We start from the raw sequence: 19,720 nt of genomic DNA, 5'->3' as shown, positions 1-19,720 counted from the left end.
CCTCCTCTCCTTTCTTTCTTTCTTTTTTTTTTTTATTCTGGGATTTATTTACTTTCTATGGCTGTCACTGGAGCTGAGAGCCGGCTTTAGCTCTGAGGCCGGCTCCAGCTTGAGGCCTCGGCTGCTGAAAACAGGAATCTAGGGTTTGTTTGGGTTCTATAATTGCAACATTGTTTCGGTCCTGCTAGCTCTATCTCTGACTGCTGAAAGCAAGTATCTGGGTTTTGTTTAGCTTCTATAATTGCAACATTGTTTCTTAGAGTGCAGCTCAGAGGCTGGCAAGGCAGGTGGGGAACCTTGGCTTCCTCCATCACTGGAGCAAGCAAGCCTCCTGTTCGCTTCAGCTGTCTGGCTGCCGGCCACCATCTTGGGTGGCAGTTAATTTGCATATTGCCCTGATTAGCCAATGGGAAGTGTGTCAGAGGTACGGTTAATTACAATGTCTGTCTATTATTAGATAGGATTTGCAGTTCATGAATGACTCTATTAAAGTAATAATATAAAAGCATTTTCAACAAACATGCCAAAATTTCCATATTAAGTTGAAAAATATTCTCTTTAGTCACCTAGAGAAAGTGTATTATTTCTAATAAAGTTGACACCACTGCTTAAAACATTTTGGTAACATCCCCTTTCAACCAACTTGAAAATCATTTATGAAAATTATCATGACATCCCAGCCAGTGTGGCTCAGTCGTTGAACATCAACCCATGCACCAAGAGGTTGCCAGTTTGATTCCAGGTCAGGGCACATGCTCGGGTTTTGGGCTCTATCCCTGGTAGAGAGTGCAGGAGGCAGCCAATGCTTCCCCTCTCATCGATGTGTCTGTCTCTCCCTCCCTCTTCTTCCCTCTATCTGTAAAAGTAACAAATCTTTAAAAAATATTTTTAAAAATAATCATTACTGTAAGTTACCTTTTTAAAATTTATTTATTAAGGTATTACATATGTGGCCTTATTCCCCCATTACCCCCCTGACCTCCCTCCTCTGCTCATGCCCTCACCCCCCTGGTGTCTGTGTCCATTGGTTAGGCTTATATGCATTCATACAAGTCCTTTGGTTGATCTCCCCCTTATCCCCACCCTCCCTACCTTCCCTCTGAGGTTTGACGGTCTGATCGATGTGTAAGTTATCTTAATAAATTTTTATTCTCCAGCAGATTTCTTACCTCTATTTAGTTTTAATACAAAATTTAGTTTATAAATATCAGTTATTAAATGAATAATATGAATGATCACTAAGATACTATGGGATATGATTTTTCAAATATCACAAAATGGTAGGTATAGGACTATTTAATCCAAAAATATGTTTTAATAACGTTTTACAATGAGGAAACTATATAACAAATTTGAAGTCTTGGCTTGAAAATTAAAACTAAAGCATTTAGCAACACTAGGCAAGTATTTCCTGTTAATTACTGGGAGCTGAACAGAGGTTGATCCCTTTAAAAGAGGAAATGCATTTTTGCTTTAATCCCTGCTTGCACAATATCCACAAATACACTGACATCAGGGGATTTGACCCATTGTGGTATGCCAGTGAGCATATAGGTCAAACTAAGTTGGCATTTTGGGTGGCCAAATACCCAATTTACCTCATTGCTAGAGGATTACCTGTAGTCTTGCCTTATGGAATTCTGAAATGGCTGTAAAGTTTGGCCAATAAAATGTAGGTGCAAATGAAATATATCACTTTAGGGCAGAAACTTATGAACTAGCATGCACTTTGACAAGTCTGGACATCTAGCTATGAGGCACTATTCCAGGCAGAGGTTTCTCTATTAGCCGTAGCCCTGGAGAATAGACAGCGAATAGCAAAATCACAGTCCATAGCAAACAGGCAGCCTGAGAAATAAATCTATGTTGTAACCCACTGTGATTTGGGGACCATCTGCTGCTACTACATGTTCTAGCCTATCCTGACACACACATTTAAATCACTTCCCCAGCCTCTGTAAGGAACTAAGTTTGTGACCCATGTCTTTGCTGTAAGTTCTCTAATTTTTAGAATGTGAAAAACTGAAGCTCAATAATGTTGAATAATTGTTCAGAAATAATGAAGTCACTGTTTGCATCCAGGCCTATCTGACTCCCAAGTCTGTGCACTTGGGCTGGCCAGAGGTCTCCCTTCCTCCCTCCCTTGTGCTCCAGTGACATGAAGACACTGGGCTGGGGCCTTTTTCTGGAAGAGAGCTGCAGTGGCCAGGGATGGGAGTAATCATGGTGCAGCCATCATGTGACCGTCATGACCCACTGTCTGCATGGAGCTCAGCGCGGTTCCTGGATATAGAATATGCTCAGTAAACACAGGCTTTTATTATTACTCTGTAGGCTATTGACTTACTCAGTAAAGAGGCATTGATGCCTGTGTGCCTGCCATGTGCAGGCAGCCGCCCTCACGGAGCGGAGTCCAGCTGGGGAAGAGCAGACACCGGAGCAGTTGCATTGTCACGGATACGCTGAGAGAATGTCAGGATGGTCTTGCCTGGGCGGGCACTTCTCTGAGGAGGTGGTGTTCATTTTTATTTACTTACTTTTAACTTTAATTCCTTACTCACTATAATGAGACTAAAATGTTTATGCTATTATTTCTATCTTTCTCAATACTATTACTAAAAAAAAAAAAATTTGCTCTGAAATTCAGTGGTTTCTCAAATATCTAATCAAAGTAGATATCTTAATTTAATAAAAAATTTGCTAAAATGTAATAACCACTTTTATGACAGTATTTTCTAGAAATCCTATAAAATACACATGTTAATATATAATTCAGTAGTCTGGGTTTATTTTGTAAACACATTTTGTCTGTACCACTTAAAAATAATTTTGAATCATATTTATTGTTTTGCATACAATTCAGACATTTATTAATATTTAAAAGACCCAAATGCAAAGTAATAAATTTGGATTCTTTTCCCCATAAAAATGGGAAATATATCTTGATAAAGAACTTTTAAAATTATTATTACACACCAGTTAGTTGTTGGAATTGATAGTTCCAGGAAAAAAATACTTAACCAGCAAAATACAAACAAACAAAAAAACACACACAAACAACAAAAAAAATCTGACTAGTATATAAAACAGTTTACAATAATATTGTAAGCAGGAAACAAAAACTGATCAGAAAACACTCTGCCTTAAATTAATTTTCAAACAGATTCCTATTATACCACAGTTTACTCCAAATAACTCTAAGCCCATTAAGAGCTCTTCTATACATACAAAAACTTAGCAAAATTGTACAGTACTTATTGCAATAACAAATTAAAAGTTGTCATAATACATGTAACTTAAATACCCCCCCCAATGATAAAGTGGCTTCTTATTCTTTAAACATAAAAATTCTGCTCTTCATTGTAGAAAGATGAAATCCTCTCATCAAAAGGCACATTCTTATCTGCAAGGGGAAAAAAAATACTGTAAATGCTCATCCTGGAATATATTTAAACATATTTTAAAATATTCCCAAAGATTTGGAGTGGCAAGAAGATAATAAAAGTATTGAATATTAGGGAATTATAATGAATTACACTAATAAAACAGGTTGTGATTTTGTCTATATTAATTATGTCAGGTGCTATCTGTTACATTATAATTATAACCTTTTCAAAGACATTTTATATGTAACTAGTGTAATTAAAGACTCGTTCATAGTCATACCAAGTTACACCCTCACATAAGTGACTTTAATAACCTTAGTGCTTATTCTGATAATATGTTATGTTCCATGTTAAAAGTAGTGTTTTAGAAATTAAAACTATTTTCCAATTGGTAACATTTTCTTTAATATATATTTTTTTATTGATTTCAGAGAGGAAGGAAGAGGGAGAGAGAGAGACAGAAACATCAATATGTGAGAGAATCACTGATTGGCTACCTCCTGCACGCCTTACACTGGGGATCGATCCCACAATCTGGTCATGTGCCCTTGACTGGAACTGAACCTTCAGTCCGCGCACCAATGCTATATCCACTGAGCCAAACCAGCCAGGGCCCAATTGATAACTTTAAATAAAATCTTTTTAATGAGGCTTTCTGGATAAACACTTGAATCTGCCTTCTGATTGTGATATGCTGATGTTAAAAAACAGAAAATATTTTGTGGTCAAGTAACACTGCCTACAAATGTAGTGAACACATACACTACAATATTAAACGTAATGATGCAGAATAGAAGTAGCTAAAAAGAAAATTTAGGAACTTTAATAATTACAAAACTGGCAAAAATTATTAGAATAGCTTTGAAGTAATAGAATTACTAGTTTTTAGAAGTTGGTAGAACTGTCAAAATTCCCTTTAGTGTAGATTATAAAATAATAATAATTTTGCTCTTTAGTAGGAATCAAACAAAATAGCAAGAAGGTATTGTTCCTATTTGTTGTTTTGTGTTGTAAAGCACTGTTTTAAATTGCATTTTTGATACTGGTTATGAGTATTTGTTCCCAATATTTTTAAATTATGTTAAATATATAAAATATATTGTTTCACTTGAGGAAAATGCAAGTAGTTTTTAATCAGAATATGCTTTTAGATTCCTCATCAAAATTTCTAAGAAGGCTGAAGCATTCTATATAATAGTTAAATAATTGTTATTTGTTTTTTAGTTTTATAATTTCTTTGTGTAAAATGTTTCCATAACTAAACAACAGAAATTCCTTTAATATATAAAATGAGAATATCAATTGCAAATTCAAGGGAAGGTAACCAAGCTGCTCAAGTTAATTTTTTCCATATACCTACAAATTTTCCCTATTAGACTGTATTAACCTCAATTGCTTAAATTACTAGATACAGTGGTAACGGTGGTTAACTCTTTAATATCCAATCAATCCCCAAAGATAATTCTGATCTAATCATGGCACTTTGATTTCCCCCCCTCCAGGGTTATTTTATTTTATTTTTAATATATTTTTATTGATTTCAGAGAGGAAGGGAGAGGGAGAGAGAGAGAAAGAGAAACATTGATGATGAGAATCAATGATCGGCTGCCTCTTGCAAGCCCCCTACTGGGGATCGAGCCCACAACCTGGGCATCTATCCTCGACCAGAATCTAACCCTGGACCCTTCAGTTCACAGGCTGACATTCTATCCACTAAGCCAAACCGGCTAGGACTTCCCAGGCTTAGTTTAGAAATGATTACATGACCAATGATATAAAAAACAAAAACAAATAAGCAGCAAGTCACTTCCAGAAAACAATTCTGTTAAGAGTTTCTAGGGAAACTTTTCTCATTTCTAAGAAACAGTTACAAGAGAGCTAGTGCCTAACTTCTAGGGAAAGGTAGCATTCTGAATGTCATTATAGGAACTGCTGGCATCATCTTACTGTGAGCCTAAAAATGAGTAACAATAACAAATTAATAGTTGTCATAATACATGTAACGTAAATACCATGAAGCCAACACATGAAAATGGGCAGAACCAAGGGGATCATGGAGAAAAGAAGCCAGAGCCCAGAAATACTGTGCCTGGAGTCAGCCCTACCTGTGACATCTTCCATATGAATATATCCTCTTTAGAAAATTTAGACTAAACAATATTTGACAGTTTTAGATTGTTCAATCTAATATCAATAGTGAAAATAATTACCTCAAGTCCTAACTACCAACTACAATCATTATTAAAATTTTGATATATCAAAAGCCACATTTAAAAAACATCCCTTTCAGAAAGGGCTAATTATAAAAGGCTTATTTTATACTGTGGTAAAACTGTAAGCAAGGGAATCCATTTACCTTTCCGGAAATAACTTGTTTCCTGTTATTTCATGGACAGAATTTGGAAAATGAGGAGGAACTAATTTTAGAAAGCACTTAAACAATGAAGGCAGCAGAGTACGAGATGAGCCAACAAGAATTACCAGCAGTTATACTGTAGACCAGTGATGGCGAACCTATGAAACGCGTGTCAGAGGTGACACGCGAACTCATTTTTTTGGTTGATTTTTGTTAAATAGCATTTAAATATATAACATACATATCAAAAATATAAATCTTTGTTTTACTATGGTTACAAATATCAAAAAATTTCTATATGTGACACGGCACCAGAGTTGTTAGGTTTTTTCCAAATGCTGACACACCGAGCTCAAAGGGTTTGCCGTCACTGCCAGTGTAGGCTAATATGATTTTGCATTGCAACTGACAAGGTAGGCAAAACAAAATATTTGTATTTCTCATTTTTAGGGTCCTCATTTGAAAATGAATAATAGCAAGTGCTGGTTTAGATAACAAAACAAACATAATTTATCATTATTCTTTCCATAGGTATTTAATAAATGGAGTGAGATTGCAGCAGGAAGATAAGTCTAAATCATTTAAACTCTCTGAGCTTCAGTTTTCCTATCTTTAAAATGAAAGCCGGAACTACTTTGCAAGAATGTCTTTATTTCATGTAGTACAGGTAGGGAGTCTAGCACCGTGTCTGGCACATCCTGCTCTAAAGTAGGTATTTATCAGCAAGTGACTATTACAATCACCCCTATTGCAGTTCTGTTACCCCACTCTGTCCAGGCTTCTCCCTGGGCTCAGTAATAGGACCCCTGATCTTATCCCCCTGACATCCCACCACTACCACCCATTTCATGGTTTCTTCATACATGGCTGTCTTAGAAAGCACTGGTGAAAGTCTTCTTTCGGGGCCCCAAAGACCTTATAATGCAGTCTTCATTTTAGTACTGATTTTTTACCTTTATTGGGAGAAACAAATGGCATTATACTTGATTATTATGTGTTATTAAAGTGAGTCATAATAAGATCTATATGCATCTTTCCTACAGGGTAAGTTTGAAGTGTTAAATAAATAGATGGCATAATGTATGTTTAATTCTAATACCAATATCAGAACATCAGATTCCTGCTCACTGAATCAATGAAGTTTGGACTCCAGTTTTCCTTCATTCAAATAATTCCCCTTCTATCCAAATGTCCTCTATTGACTAGAATCTTGACTGCCTCTTTTCCTCATTCATTTGCACTGAAAGAAATTCTATATCCATATAATTTCACTTATCCAAACCTCTTGGGAAAGGTCTTAACACTCCGCAGGGCTGGATTTGAGAAAAGACAAAACTACACTACCAGACCATAGACCATTAGTCCCACAATTTTGCCAAGAAGCACTGTTTACAGAGTAACCCCAATTAACACCAAAATATCTTCAGAATGCAGTAATAAAATCAATTTTACCATCTCCTTCCCCTCACCACAAACACACACACACAGAGTTAATACATATTCCCAGTATGCAGCAATTGAAAGGACAAATTTCTGCAAGGAAATCTGCAATAAAGATTTCTTTTGAGGATGGTCTTCTATTCTTTATGTTTACTTTAGTACAACAATGTGCATGTGAGCTATTGGTTGAGTAGCACCAAGAACTTCATTAAACAGAACTAAATAAAATCTGTTGGAATAACAACTATTAAAAGAAACTGTACTTTATTTTTTCAATTTGCTTGTTCAGGACTTGCCTCCTGATTCTTGGGATTAAACTGCGGGACACTTACCTTCGAGGATGATTGGCATCAAACAACGTGTTGTCATCATCCTCATCATCCTGTTCTAAAGGTGTCAGTTCCATGTTTTCTATATTAGTGTCCAAAACTCCGTATCTCCTAGTCTTTCGGTTTCTTCTTCTCATCCTATTAAATAGAATGTATTCATAAATATTACTTAAATAGGGTACAGATGATCCTTATTTTGTATTTATTTGTAAATTAAAAATAAAGTATCCTCTCTGTTTCTGACACAGGAGATTCTCAATATCAGAATGATTCCATTTCAGAAATGTAGCCTAGGTTTTTTTATGAACCATGTTTGTGTGCCATCATCATTTCTTCTGACATACCCCCTTCTCTTTCTGTCAAGTTATGGTGTTGGTAGATAATCCTTTAAGCCTTAACTCGGGTGCCATATTTTTACTGTAGCTTTCTAGTCCAACCTTTTCCCCACATTTTCCATGCATTGTTACCACTGTACAGGATTATATACTTTCAGCCTTACTGAGAAATGATATGTCTATACATATTCAAACGCTAGACTGGGTATGAATATGAGTGATATCATGTTTGAGATGAATATTACATATTCATCTTAATTACTTTGTTTTGATTTTTAACAATCTTTTATAAATGTGAAACATCCTATTTCATAGGCCTTAAAAAAAAAAAAAGACAGCACATTGGATTTGTCATATGGGTCATAGTTTGCCAATCTCTGATTTAGATTTATAAAGGTAATTCACAGAAAAACTGAGAACAGGAATGATAAAAATGCTGACTCTGGAAATAGAAAAATAAAAGGTACAGGGTGTTATAATTCACTATTGATCCTTTTGAACTACATGATTTAATAACATTTGCATGTATTCCTTTGATTTGAAAAAGTGAAGGGAGACACCTGGCAGCAAAAGTTAAGGATATTCAGTTATAATTTCTCCTCTTTCCATTTGCCAGTCTTTTACTCTATTTCTAAACATTCATCTTCAGTCAACAAAGAAAAATTAATGTCATAGGAAATTATTTTTAGAAATAAACCAGGTTCTTCCAGGTTATATATTATATATCAAATAGTCAATATGTTAATAGCTTGGTCATTGCTGGTCACAGGATACCTTGGAAACTCTTGAAAAAGGGAATAATATGATCACAGAGCTTAAGGACTTGTGAAATTTAATCTCAGCTGTCACTCTTCTCCACTCTCACGGTCTTCATCATACCTTGAATGAATTCCCTATCTTTCAATGTGTGGCTAAACAAATATGCCTACTAACACTAATTTTTCTATCTGTGTTCAGTGTAAATAATTCACTAGACTTTGTGAGTCTTTATTATTTATGCTAGTTTGTACTGTCCTTTAATCATGTATATAACTATCTTCCAAACATAAATCCAAGCTCTTGAAAAACAAGTTACTATATAGTGAATGCATTGTTATGCACCAAATAAACAGGGGAATGCAGATAAATTTAAATTAATTTAGTATTTTAGTAAATTCTACTAGTTTATATAAGAATAAGTAAAAAAAAAACTGTACAGTGTTAAATATAATTTATTATTTCCCATTTTAGAGTCATTTTTCTATTTTAGTTACAGTTGACAGACATTATACTAGTTTCAGGTGTACACTTCAGTGTTAGACATTGCATAACTTAATGTCGATATGTGATCATCCCAATAAATATCACACCCATCTAACACTATACATAGTTATCAGAATATTATTAACTATATCCCCTGTGCTGTACTTTACATTCCCATTGAATTTATACTTGAAATGAACGTCCCTAAAAGTGTCCTTTTTAGATTCAAACATATAAGCAGTCAGTGATAGTTACATGGTTGTGACAGCTACATTGTCATGGGAACATCTATAATAATAATTTCATGCATCGGGCCTCTAGTCAAATATGAGAAAACATGTATGTACCCATACACATTGGTTTTTCGCAGAGAAGGTAAAAAACAGCTGTAAAACTTTAAAATAGGTTGATTCAATGAACCATCTACTTAAAATACTAACAAACATGTGTAAATTATAATATGCATAAAAATATACTAAAATTTTTAGTAAAAAGGCTACTTTTACCTTTGTAGTGTACATTATTTCTTAACAAGTCTATTTTTGTTTTTAAATGAATATTCAGAAAGTTGTAATTTTACTGCCCTTTTTATACCAACTGAAAAAAAAATAGGAGCACCAAAATTAGATGGAGAGGTAGAAATCTTAGACTTTTGCCCTAAATTTTTCTTTAAATTCTTCAATTACAGTTGTCATTAAATATTATTTTTATACTAGAGGCCCGATGCACGAAAATCGTGCAAGGGGCTCGGCTCCCCACTGCCGCAGCATCATCCATAAAATTGTCCAGAAGGACATCTGGTCTAATTAGCATATTATGCTTTTATTATTATAGACTAGAGGCCCGGTGCACAAAAATTTGTGCACGCGGGGGGGAGGGGGAGCTCCCTCAGCCCTGCCCGTGCCCTCTCGCAGTCTGGGACCCCTTGGGAGATAACGACCAGCTGGCTTAGGCCTGCTCCCGGGTGGCAGAGGGCCGGCCCAATCCCTAGGTGCAGTTCCTGGTCGGGCTCAGAGGAGGGCCGATTGGGGAGTTGGGGTGCCACCCCGTCATGCACAGAGCAGGGCGGATTGAGAGGTTGCGATGCCACCCACAGTCACGCTCAGGTAGGGCCAATGGGGGGGTTGGGGCACTGCCCCCTGTCACACTCAAGGCAGAGTCGATGGGGAGGTTGTGGTGCCACCCCCTGTCACACACAGAGCCGCAGGGCTATCAGGGGGTTTGGGCGCTGCCCCCGTCACACTGATCCCGGTGCCGGGAGGCCTCTCAGCTCCGCTGATCCCAGGCTGGGAGGCATATTACCCTTTTACTATATAGAATAGAGGCCTGGTGCACGGGTGGGGGCTGCCTGGTTTGCCCTGAAGGGTGTCCTGGATGAGGGTGGGGGTCCCCACTGGGGTGCCTGGCCAGTCTGGGTGAGGGGCTGAGGGCTGTTTTCAGGCTGGGACTGAAGCTCCCAACTGCTTCTTTTTTTCTTTTTTTTTATTCTGGGCCAGCTTTAGCTCTGAGGCTCCAGCTCTTAGGCCTCCGCTCCTGAAAGCAGGTATCTGGTTTGTTTGTGTTCTATAATCGAAACTCTGTATCAACTCCAGCTCTGAGATCCCAGCTCCCTAAAAGCTGGTTTCTAGGGGTTTGTTTAGCTCTATATTTGTTACAATGTTTGAAACTGCAGGCTCAGAGGCCGGTAAGGCAGGCGGGGGACGTTGGTTTCCTCCGTCACTGAAGCAAGCAAGCCTCATGTTAGTTTCAAGCTGCCTGGCTGCCGGTGGCCATCTTGGCTGCAAGGTAATTTGCATATCTCACTGATTAGCCAATGGGAAGGGTAGCGGTTGTACGCCAATTACCATGTTTCTCTTTTATTAGTGTAGATTAGTTTCCATTGCACAGAATAATGGTCAGATAATTACATAATTTATGAAATGATCCCCAATAATTCTAATACCCACCTGGCGCCATACATAGTTATTACTTTTTAAAAAATATATATTTTTATTGATTTCAAAGAGGAAGGGAGAGGGAGGGATTAAAACATCAATGATGAGAGAGAATCATTGATCCGCTACCTCCTGCACGCCCCACATTGGGCGTGCAACTAGGGCATATGCCCTGCAACTAGGGCATATGCCCTAACCAGGACCTCCTTGTTTATAGGTTGATGCTCAACCACTGAGCCATGCTGGCTGGGCTATTAGAATATTATTGACTATATTTCCTATTCTGTACTTTATATTCCTGTGACTATTTTGTAACTACCAATTTGTACTTCTAATTCCTTCACTTTGTCACCCAGCTCCCCAAACTCCCTCCCATCTGGCAACCTTCACTTTGTTCTCTGTATCTCTAAGTCTATTTGATTATTTTGTCATTATTTTTAATCACAAGAGTAAAGGAGGCTTTAAACTTAGGTAATTTTAATAGCTACGGTTCTTTTCCTACAAATGAATGTTTCCATTGAGCTCATGATACCCAAACTTGTCTATTTGTGTTGATAATTACATACGTATAATTTATAGGCATGCACACTTTTCTACTAAACATAGTAAATAAATATTGCAATCTGAAAACAAATTTTGTTGGCTCTTGGTTTACAAAAAAATAGGAACTTTATTTATAAATGCATAGAGATGGAAATATGGAGGCCTAAAAGGGCAAAAGAAAATAGCTACATGTTTTATTATATTGAATTATATTCATTCATCATATGGCACGCACAGGTTAATGATTGTGATCAGATCCCTTCTAGGTATTCAAGTGATTATTCAAACAGTTATCCTACATAGATGAAGATTCCATTACACTCAGGTTGGTAAGAATTATTTCAGCTTAAATAACCTGTAAAAGCTACAGTAGAAAAGCAAAACTAAACTACTAAAGTAAGCTTGATAAAATTTTATGTAAAATTGTATGATGCAACATAAAATAAACACCACAGAATAAAACTCCATTTCATTTTACTACTCTGTGAAAGTAAGAAAACCGACCAAGGTAAATTGCTGTAGCCATCTGACTTTATTCTTTTATTTTCCCTTTTAACTGAATACCTGCAGGGTATTATTGACTATGGAATAATATAAATAACATTATTCTTTAATTTCTTCTATAGCACATTCAAAACAAGACTGAGGAATATTTTACTGTATATTTTATGCACAAATACCCTCCTATGTAATTAGCCATAATGATAAAGCAGAGTATATCTTAATAAAGGTACAACTACTGACATGCAGTATTTTTCTTGACTATTTTTTGCAAAGCACTGGATTAGCAACTAAGAATGATTTATTTATTTTGACTTTACATAAATTTTAATCTTAAATCTAGATAAATTACTTGAAGGAAAGGTACACTTCATTATATTATGGTGAAAACAAGTTGTTATATACATTCATTTGGACTAATTAGATGTCCCCCCCTTTTTTATTGAATTTATAGGAGTGACCTCAGTTCACAAAACCATGCAGTTTTCAAGTGTACAATTCAACAAAACATCATGTGAACACTGCACTGTGTGCCCATCACACCAAGCAAAGTCTCTTTCCATCCCCACTTTAGCCCCCTTTGCTCACCTCCACTTACCCCCAACCCCTTTCCCTCTGGCTAACACCACACTTTTGTCTGTGTCTATGTGTTATATGTATGTGTTTTGCTAATCCCTTCACCGTTTTTTCATCCAGCCCCCACACCCCACTTTGAGAGCTGTCAGTCTGTTCCATGCATGTATCCATGCCTCTGCTTCTATTGTTCATCAGTTTACTTTGTCCATTAAAAAAATATATTTTAAACTAATTTTTTTTGCCATTGTGAAATAAGAAAATAAAAATTAGTGAGCCATAATTTTAGTCTATGACTTTTATCAAGAAATCCAACACAATTGGATATATGACATATAATAAAAATTATTTATTTCCTCCTCATCTCATTGCCCAAACCCAGTCCATCAGTTGTCATTTCAAGTTTTTCAATAAGTAGACACTAATATAAGAGTATATCATGGGTTGAATCGTGTCCCCCAAAATTCACATGTTGAAATCCTAACATTATATTATTGTATTACATTCACTCATCACATGGCATGCACAGATAATGATCTTGATCAGATTTCTTCTAGGTATTCAAGTTATTATTCAAATAGCTATCCTATATAAAGAAGCAAATTCCTCAATGTTCCATCACACACAGGTTGGTAAGAATTATTTCTGATAAAATAATATGTAAAAATTACAGTAGAAAAATTAAACTACTAAAGTGAGCTTCATAAATTTTACCATGTGACTTTACTTGAAGACAGGGTGTTCACAAAGTCAATCAAGTTAAAATGAAGCTGCAAACCCAAAGTTCTATTGATTCTTCCTGAGATTCATTGAAGTTCACTTAACAGTGCTCACCACTGCTATCAATTTCCTTGACTATTAAAATAGCTTCCTACCTGTCTTTTCCTATCTACTCTGGTCACCCACTAACCTCCCCTCCATCCTCTAAAAACCTCCAATAGTTTCCTACTGTTCAGCATTAAGTAATCATTGTGTAATAAAGCCTACAGAGTTCAACACGGGAAGGCTCAGAGTCACCTCTCTAGCCTCACCTAGCTCTTCACTCTACATTCTACTTCACTTTCATCACTCCAGCCACAACCCCTTCTCTCAGTCCCTTGGAATGGCCATGCTTTCTGTCACTGTCCTCACACTCTTCCCCACCCACTACAATATGTTGATAACTATTCATCTTTCAGCTCCAGCTCAAGTATCACTTCTTTAGGGAAACCTTCTTTCCAGGTTAATCTAGCTCAGTCACAGGTACCTATTATTGGCTTCCATAGCACCCACGCACATCTCCTTTAAAGTACTTGCTCAATATGTTTTGTGTACTTATTTGTGTAACTATCTGTCTTTCCTACTAGACCATCATTTTATGGAAGCAGAGGTCTGTTCTTGCTCACTACCAAACCCACAAAACACAGGCATTGGCGTAAAGCAGATGCCTAATAAATATGTTAAACAAATTATTTAACTGAAACATATGAATTCACAATATACCTTGCATTTTCTCTGTACAACAAAGATAGCTATAATTTTGTATGCAAATCATCACTTTTGGAATAAGAAAAGCCTAAATGGTATTATCTTCAGAAACATACCACAGCAAAATTCAGGGGAGCTAGCCAATTTTTAAATTATAATATGAATAGTAGTTTCTGACTCAGGACACACAAAAAAGTACTAGAATGATTGAACATTAAATATGCACTCACTCCAGGTGTGGTGTTTTAGGTAGAGCCCAGGTGATTCTCATACACTACACAAATTAGATCCACCAATATGCTGTGCTGTGGAGTTTAATTTTTTTCTTTTGGGTATGAACATGTGCCATATTATAACATGTAGTTATCTTTCATTTACTCACTAAAGTTTATCTATTCAAAACCTAAACTGAATTTTTGCTTTTCTCTTTAAAATTATCAGCATTCTACATGGAAGCCATATCAGACACCAGCGATACTGTACAGGATAATATGAATTACTTTGACTGATCTCTCAATGTCATTATGATTATTCCACCACTTTGATGTAAAGCAATGGTGCTCTCAGGAGCTATTGATTCCAAAGTAAAGTTTTCAAACTACTGTGTTTTTTAATTCTTTTGCTTTCTTTTCATAATTATTATTGGATCCTCTCTGGTTGCTTCTCAGATACCAAGCTCTGAAACTGTAACAACCTTGGCCAAGTGCAGCATTAAATAGAAGATTCCCCCCCAAAAGCACCTGCTACTGGTCATCTACAGTAAAACATTCACTGCTAACATCCAAAAGTTAAAATAAAAAAAACTGAATGCATGTTCATCTATGTTTAGGATATTGCAATCTTGCTTTCTCTGATAGCCTTTTCTCACCAAGCTCCTTGTAATTCAGTACATCCTATCAGTTCTTAAGCTTATGGAAGCAGCCCATTTGATGGTATTCTGGTGGTATTCTGGTGGATACCCCAAATGAAGTCACTCCTAAGTAAATGTCACAGAGCTTAGCTATGACGTATCCTATATGAAAAGACATCTGTAGCACATAGCTCCCTTGCTATCTCTCTTTGTCTGTTCATGGATTTCCCAGTGTTCTTTTAGGCCCTGAACCATGGGATGTGATACTTGATAATTATTCTTACCACCATTTTTAAGAGTTCAGCATGGGTTTACTTCCCAAACAACTTTAACGTCCTATTTACAATCTAGCACCCCCAAGATGCATCACAGCTGGCCTCTGACTGACTCTGTGACCAACTCCTCCAATTTCTCTTATAATCTCCTTTTATTCCTCCCAACCTTGTTAGACCTAACCTCTTTTACTGATTATACTTTCAAAGGTCAGATACATATAGAGTATGGTATGGGGAGGTAGTAGATAAGATAGTAACCCCTCCACCCCCCCGCAATGTATTACAATCACAATTCTAGATACAAAAAAAAATCACTTATAAAAACTTACTGAGTTTGCACATATGTCAACATTGAGCTAAAGAGCTTAAGAGCTTACAAACATTACTTGATGTAATCTGCATAACAATTACATAAGTACCCTCATTTTATACATATAAAGGCAGAGATTGGGGAAAAAAAATATTGCAGAGCTTGGAAAAAATACTCAAATGCAAGCACTTTGACTCCTAAGCCTGGGTTCTTAAACATTAAGCCATATTGTATTCCTAGTAATTCAAAGTAATGTTAACCACAGTGACAAAAATCACTACCAGTCTTCTGATCCCTAATACAATGATTTTATATCAGACTGGATATATTGTCCTGGTGAACTGTAATTTTTGGTTAATCTTTTTGTGGTAAAGAGTAATAACTTGGTAGCTACTTGCATTAATAAGTACATTTATGTTCTTCTGGTTAAACCATCTTAGTTTTTATCACTGTAACAGAATCTGTTTCTCCCTCAACAGAACCATGATTTTGTTTAGACAGCAATTGAGCCCAGACCTAAGAGATACACAATGGTCATAATTATTGGTATAAACCAGCCGTGGGCAAACTACGTCCCGCAGGCCGGATCCGGCCCGTTTGAAATGAATAAAACTATTGAAAAAAAAAGACCGTATCCTTTTATGTAATGATGTTTACTTTGAATTTATATTAGTTCACACAAACACTCCATCCATGCTTTTGTTCCGGCCCTCCGGTCCAGTTTAAGAACCCATTGTGGCCCTCGAGTCAAAAAATTTGCCCACCCCTGGTATAAACCAATCATGAAAATGTAACAGTCCTTTTGTCAGTCATTGTCTAGGGTTGAGTGGATGAAGCAGTTCAGACAAATGGAGTAATAGGGTTTCTGGAAAAAGATTTTTCTCCTTTCTTAAAAAAAAGAATATAGAAAAAGATGTTGCATTCAGGATCCCTTTCTTCTTTCCTGGTTGAGACACTAATTGTGTGAGAACATAATGATAAAAACTGAAATAGCCATCCTAGAGAGACAAGGATGGAAAAATCCAGAAATTATTGCTTATTATTTTCAGTATCAATAGAATTTGTTTTACTATTCTGTACAGCGCAAATTCATCCCAATGAAAGAGTAAAAATATAATCAGTTAGTTCTGGAACTCAGCAATACAGAAGGAATGCCAAAAGTAGAATTCAAACTCTGGGTTCTGGAAGAGCTTGGACACTTTCCAGCTCTATGAACTTTAGTATTCTCACTTCATATGGAGACATTACTAATGTTCCCCAAATCTAGAAAACACACACACACACACACACACACACTTTCCAGTTCTTTATACAAGTAGGCTCATTTGTAGGCTGAAGCAATCAAAAACCCATGTATTCCTTAGTCTCTCTTGCCAAGCTCTGACAACTGTGAAGGGCTTATGTTGAAATGGCAAAACCTCTGAGGTAAACAGATCATTTTAAAGATATTGGAAATGATGAGAGGCTAAGTCTTTTAATCAAGGTAACACAGGTTATGATGAGGTAACAATCTCAATCTCAATGGCTTAATGCAATCAGTTTATTTCTCCGTTATGAAAATTGAGCTACAGGCTTGGACTGTCCTCCAGGACAGCTGTCCTCCATGTGGTATTTCAGAATCTAACTGGCCTTAACGCTATGGATTTCTGTTTATTTGTTTTTTAATATATTTTTATTGATTTCAGAGAGGGAGAGAGATAAACATCAAAGCTGAGAGAGAATCATTGATCGGCTGCCTCCTGCACACCCCACAGTGAGGATCAAGCCTGCAAACTCCCGCATGTGCACTGACTGGAATTAAATGTAACTTCTGGCTCATAGGTTGATGCTCAACCACTGAGCCACCCCGGCTGGGCTTAACCCAGCCGTGGGCAAACTACGGCCCGCGGGCCGGAACCGGCCCGTTTGAAATGCATAAAACTAAAAAAAAAAAAAAAAAAAAAAAAAGACCGTACCCTTTTATGTAATGATGTTTACTTTGAATTTATATTAGTTCACACAAACACTCCATCCATGCTTTTGTTCCGGCCCTCTGGTCCAGTTTAAGAACCCATTGTGGCCCTCAAGTCAAAAAGTTTGCCCACCCGGGGCTTAACCCTATGGTTTTGCTTAAAAAATAATAATGACCATCTAAGGGTAATCTTTTCTTTTTTTTTAGACTTTACTGTGAGAAAAAATGCCCTACACAGAGAAAGAAACTCTAATTGGTATTAAGTAAGATCTTCATACTTCTTTGTTCTATCAATAAGAAGAAAGTTTGACTGATGCTAACAATGTCTGGGCAATGTTCAGAACTCATATACTTTTTGCTTCCAGAATACAGGATGAAAACTACTCATTTCAGTGAATGCCCATTTTGGACGCCCATAAATTTCCAAATCTTCACCACCTACCTATATAGCAAAATATAGAATTCACTAAGAACACTCACTCATTAGGCAACTACTTATGCAGAGGCTACATAATGTTGTACATAATGTTCAGGACTGGGTATTTAGCAGGGAATAAGACAGACAATGAGCGTCTTCTCATAGAGATTATATATTCATTTTAGGCAGCCGACTAGGGTTCCTACTCCCTTGCATATATATTTTTCAATTTCTACAGAGAGAATCAAATTGTTGTTTGGAATACTTCCAGACTCAAAGTGGAAGTTATTTCTAGTCACATACTCAATATAACTGAATTAGACAAAAACAAAACAATTTGGAAGTTTAATGGGCTTTAAGTATTTTACAAGTAAAATATTTTCAATGTTACCTCCTATCAGTTAAAGAAATTATGATTTATCCTCCCCTCCTTGGCGAAACCAACTAATGCTGGTGTGCTGTCGGACATACTGTGGAAGTGGGGGTCCACATGGGGATTCAGCGAAATGAGTAGTTTCCATCCTGTAATCTGCAAGTAAACAGTATATGAGTGCTGAACATTGTCCAGTCATTGTTAGCATCAGTCAAGCTTTGGACATTATGTAGACAACTAAATTTAGGATTTAGATGGAATGAATGCAATAGATACAGGTTAAAGAGTTCAGTTTTTCTTAGGTATAGTTCAGAATTGGGCGGTTAACACGTGTGAGTTATCTAATAGAATCGAACTGAAAAGACTGTACCCTTCCAAGCTTTACAGAAATAAAAATAGAAAAATCAATGGCAATAAACATTTATACGTAAGAGGTGGTCAAAATTAGGCTTACAGTTGTGAATACGTGAAACGATACAAAAACTGTAAACCTACTTTTTGCCAACCCATATATATATAATTTATAAATAAGGTAGAAGCAAAATGAAAAGGGTGATCCCCCAAAAGTTATCATCCAGCCCATAATTTATAAGAAACATAATACACAGAGTACTCTGCATCTACTCCTATAAACACTGATTATTATTCCTATTAAGTGGCAATATTGTACAAATACAAAAGCTACTAAATAGGAATCCCGCCCTTAAGTAGTTTGCGTTCTAATAGGCACAAGGACAAAGTAAACAGTAGAAAGAGAGAAGTATTAAAATATACTGGGGTTGAGTACCAGATTACTCCTTCTTCAGGGAAAGTTTGCCCTTAGAGGCAAGGTAAAGCGCTTTGGAGGTGGGGTGCTAACTTATAAATAAAAGGGAGCAACTACTTGGTGGTTTAGATCCTCCCAAAGGCACCAGAAGCTTTTAAGACCGTCATCTTCACATCTCTCTCACTCAGGCAGCCCCCCCTACCCTCCCCCCCCCTTGAGAGTGGGCCACGCCAGGCCACTGAAAGCTGCATCGCTGTAAGGTCACCAGGCAGCTCATCAAGGCTGCGCCTCACCTGACAGTCCTGACGACGAAGTACACCAGCACCGCGCCGCTCACCACCATCAGCACGGTCAGAGCCCGCTGGGTCATGGGCTTTTCGCCTGGGTTGGGACTCACAGCGAGGACGCCACCCACTGAGCCTTGTTCCCCCGCCTTCCCCGCCAGGTCATCCGCTGCAAGCGGTCCTGAGTCCGGAGCGGCCTCGGCCGCCTGCAGCAGCACCGCCAGGGGCCCCCTTAACCCTGGCAGGAGCAGCAACAGCAGGAGGGCGGAAGCCAGGAGGCGGCCGAGGCAGCAGCTGCGGTGCAGGGCCCTCATAGTCCCCGACCAGCCTCTCACCACGCCGGAGCCGCCGGGACCGCCGCCCTGGCTCCCGGAGGGACCATGGGCC

General features: G+C 37.3%; 1 protein-coding gene across 1 annotated transcript; it reads right to left on the bottom strand.

The window, feature by feature from the left end:
- Positions 1-2,766: 2,766 nt before the first annotated feature.
- Positions 2,767-19,713, bottom strand: FAM174A (family with sequence similarity 174 member A). Its single transcript, XM_006755126.2, has 3 exons — positions 19,343-19,713; positions 7,515-7,649; positions 2,767-3,403 (listed from the first exon to the last, which is right to left on the bottom strand). Exons 1-3 carry the CDS (start codon positions 19,645-19,647, stop codon positions 3,400-3,402), a joined length of 444 nt encoding a protein of 147 aa, XP_006755189.1. The 5' UTR covers positions 19,648-19,713; the 3' UTR covers positions 2,767-3,399.
- Between the last annotated feature and the right edge of the window lie 7 nt (positions 19,714-19,720).

The sequence above is a fragment of the Myotis davidii genome, unplaced genomic scaffold (assembly GCF_000327345.1).
Source record: "Myotis davidii unplaced genomic scaffold, ASM32734v1 scaffold473, whole genome shotgun sequence".
Lineage (NCBI taxonomy): Eukaryota > Metazoa > Chordata > Mammalia > Chiroptera > Vespertilionidae > Myotis > Myotis davidii.
This window is presented reverse-complemented; position numbering and strand designations above follow the sequence as displayed.

Excerpts from the sequence above, each read along its gene's own strand:
- FAM174A (XM_006755126.2), bottom strand. The coding sequence starts at position 19,647 with ATGAGGGCCCTGCACCGCAGCTGCTGCCTCGGCCGCCTCCTGGCTTCC. Across the intron at positions 7,650-19,342 it reads TTCGTCGTCAGGACTGTCAG|GATGAGAAGAAGAAACCGAA; the intron begins GTGAGGCGCAGC and ends TCTATTTAATAG.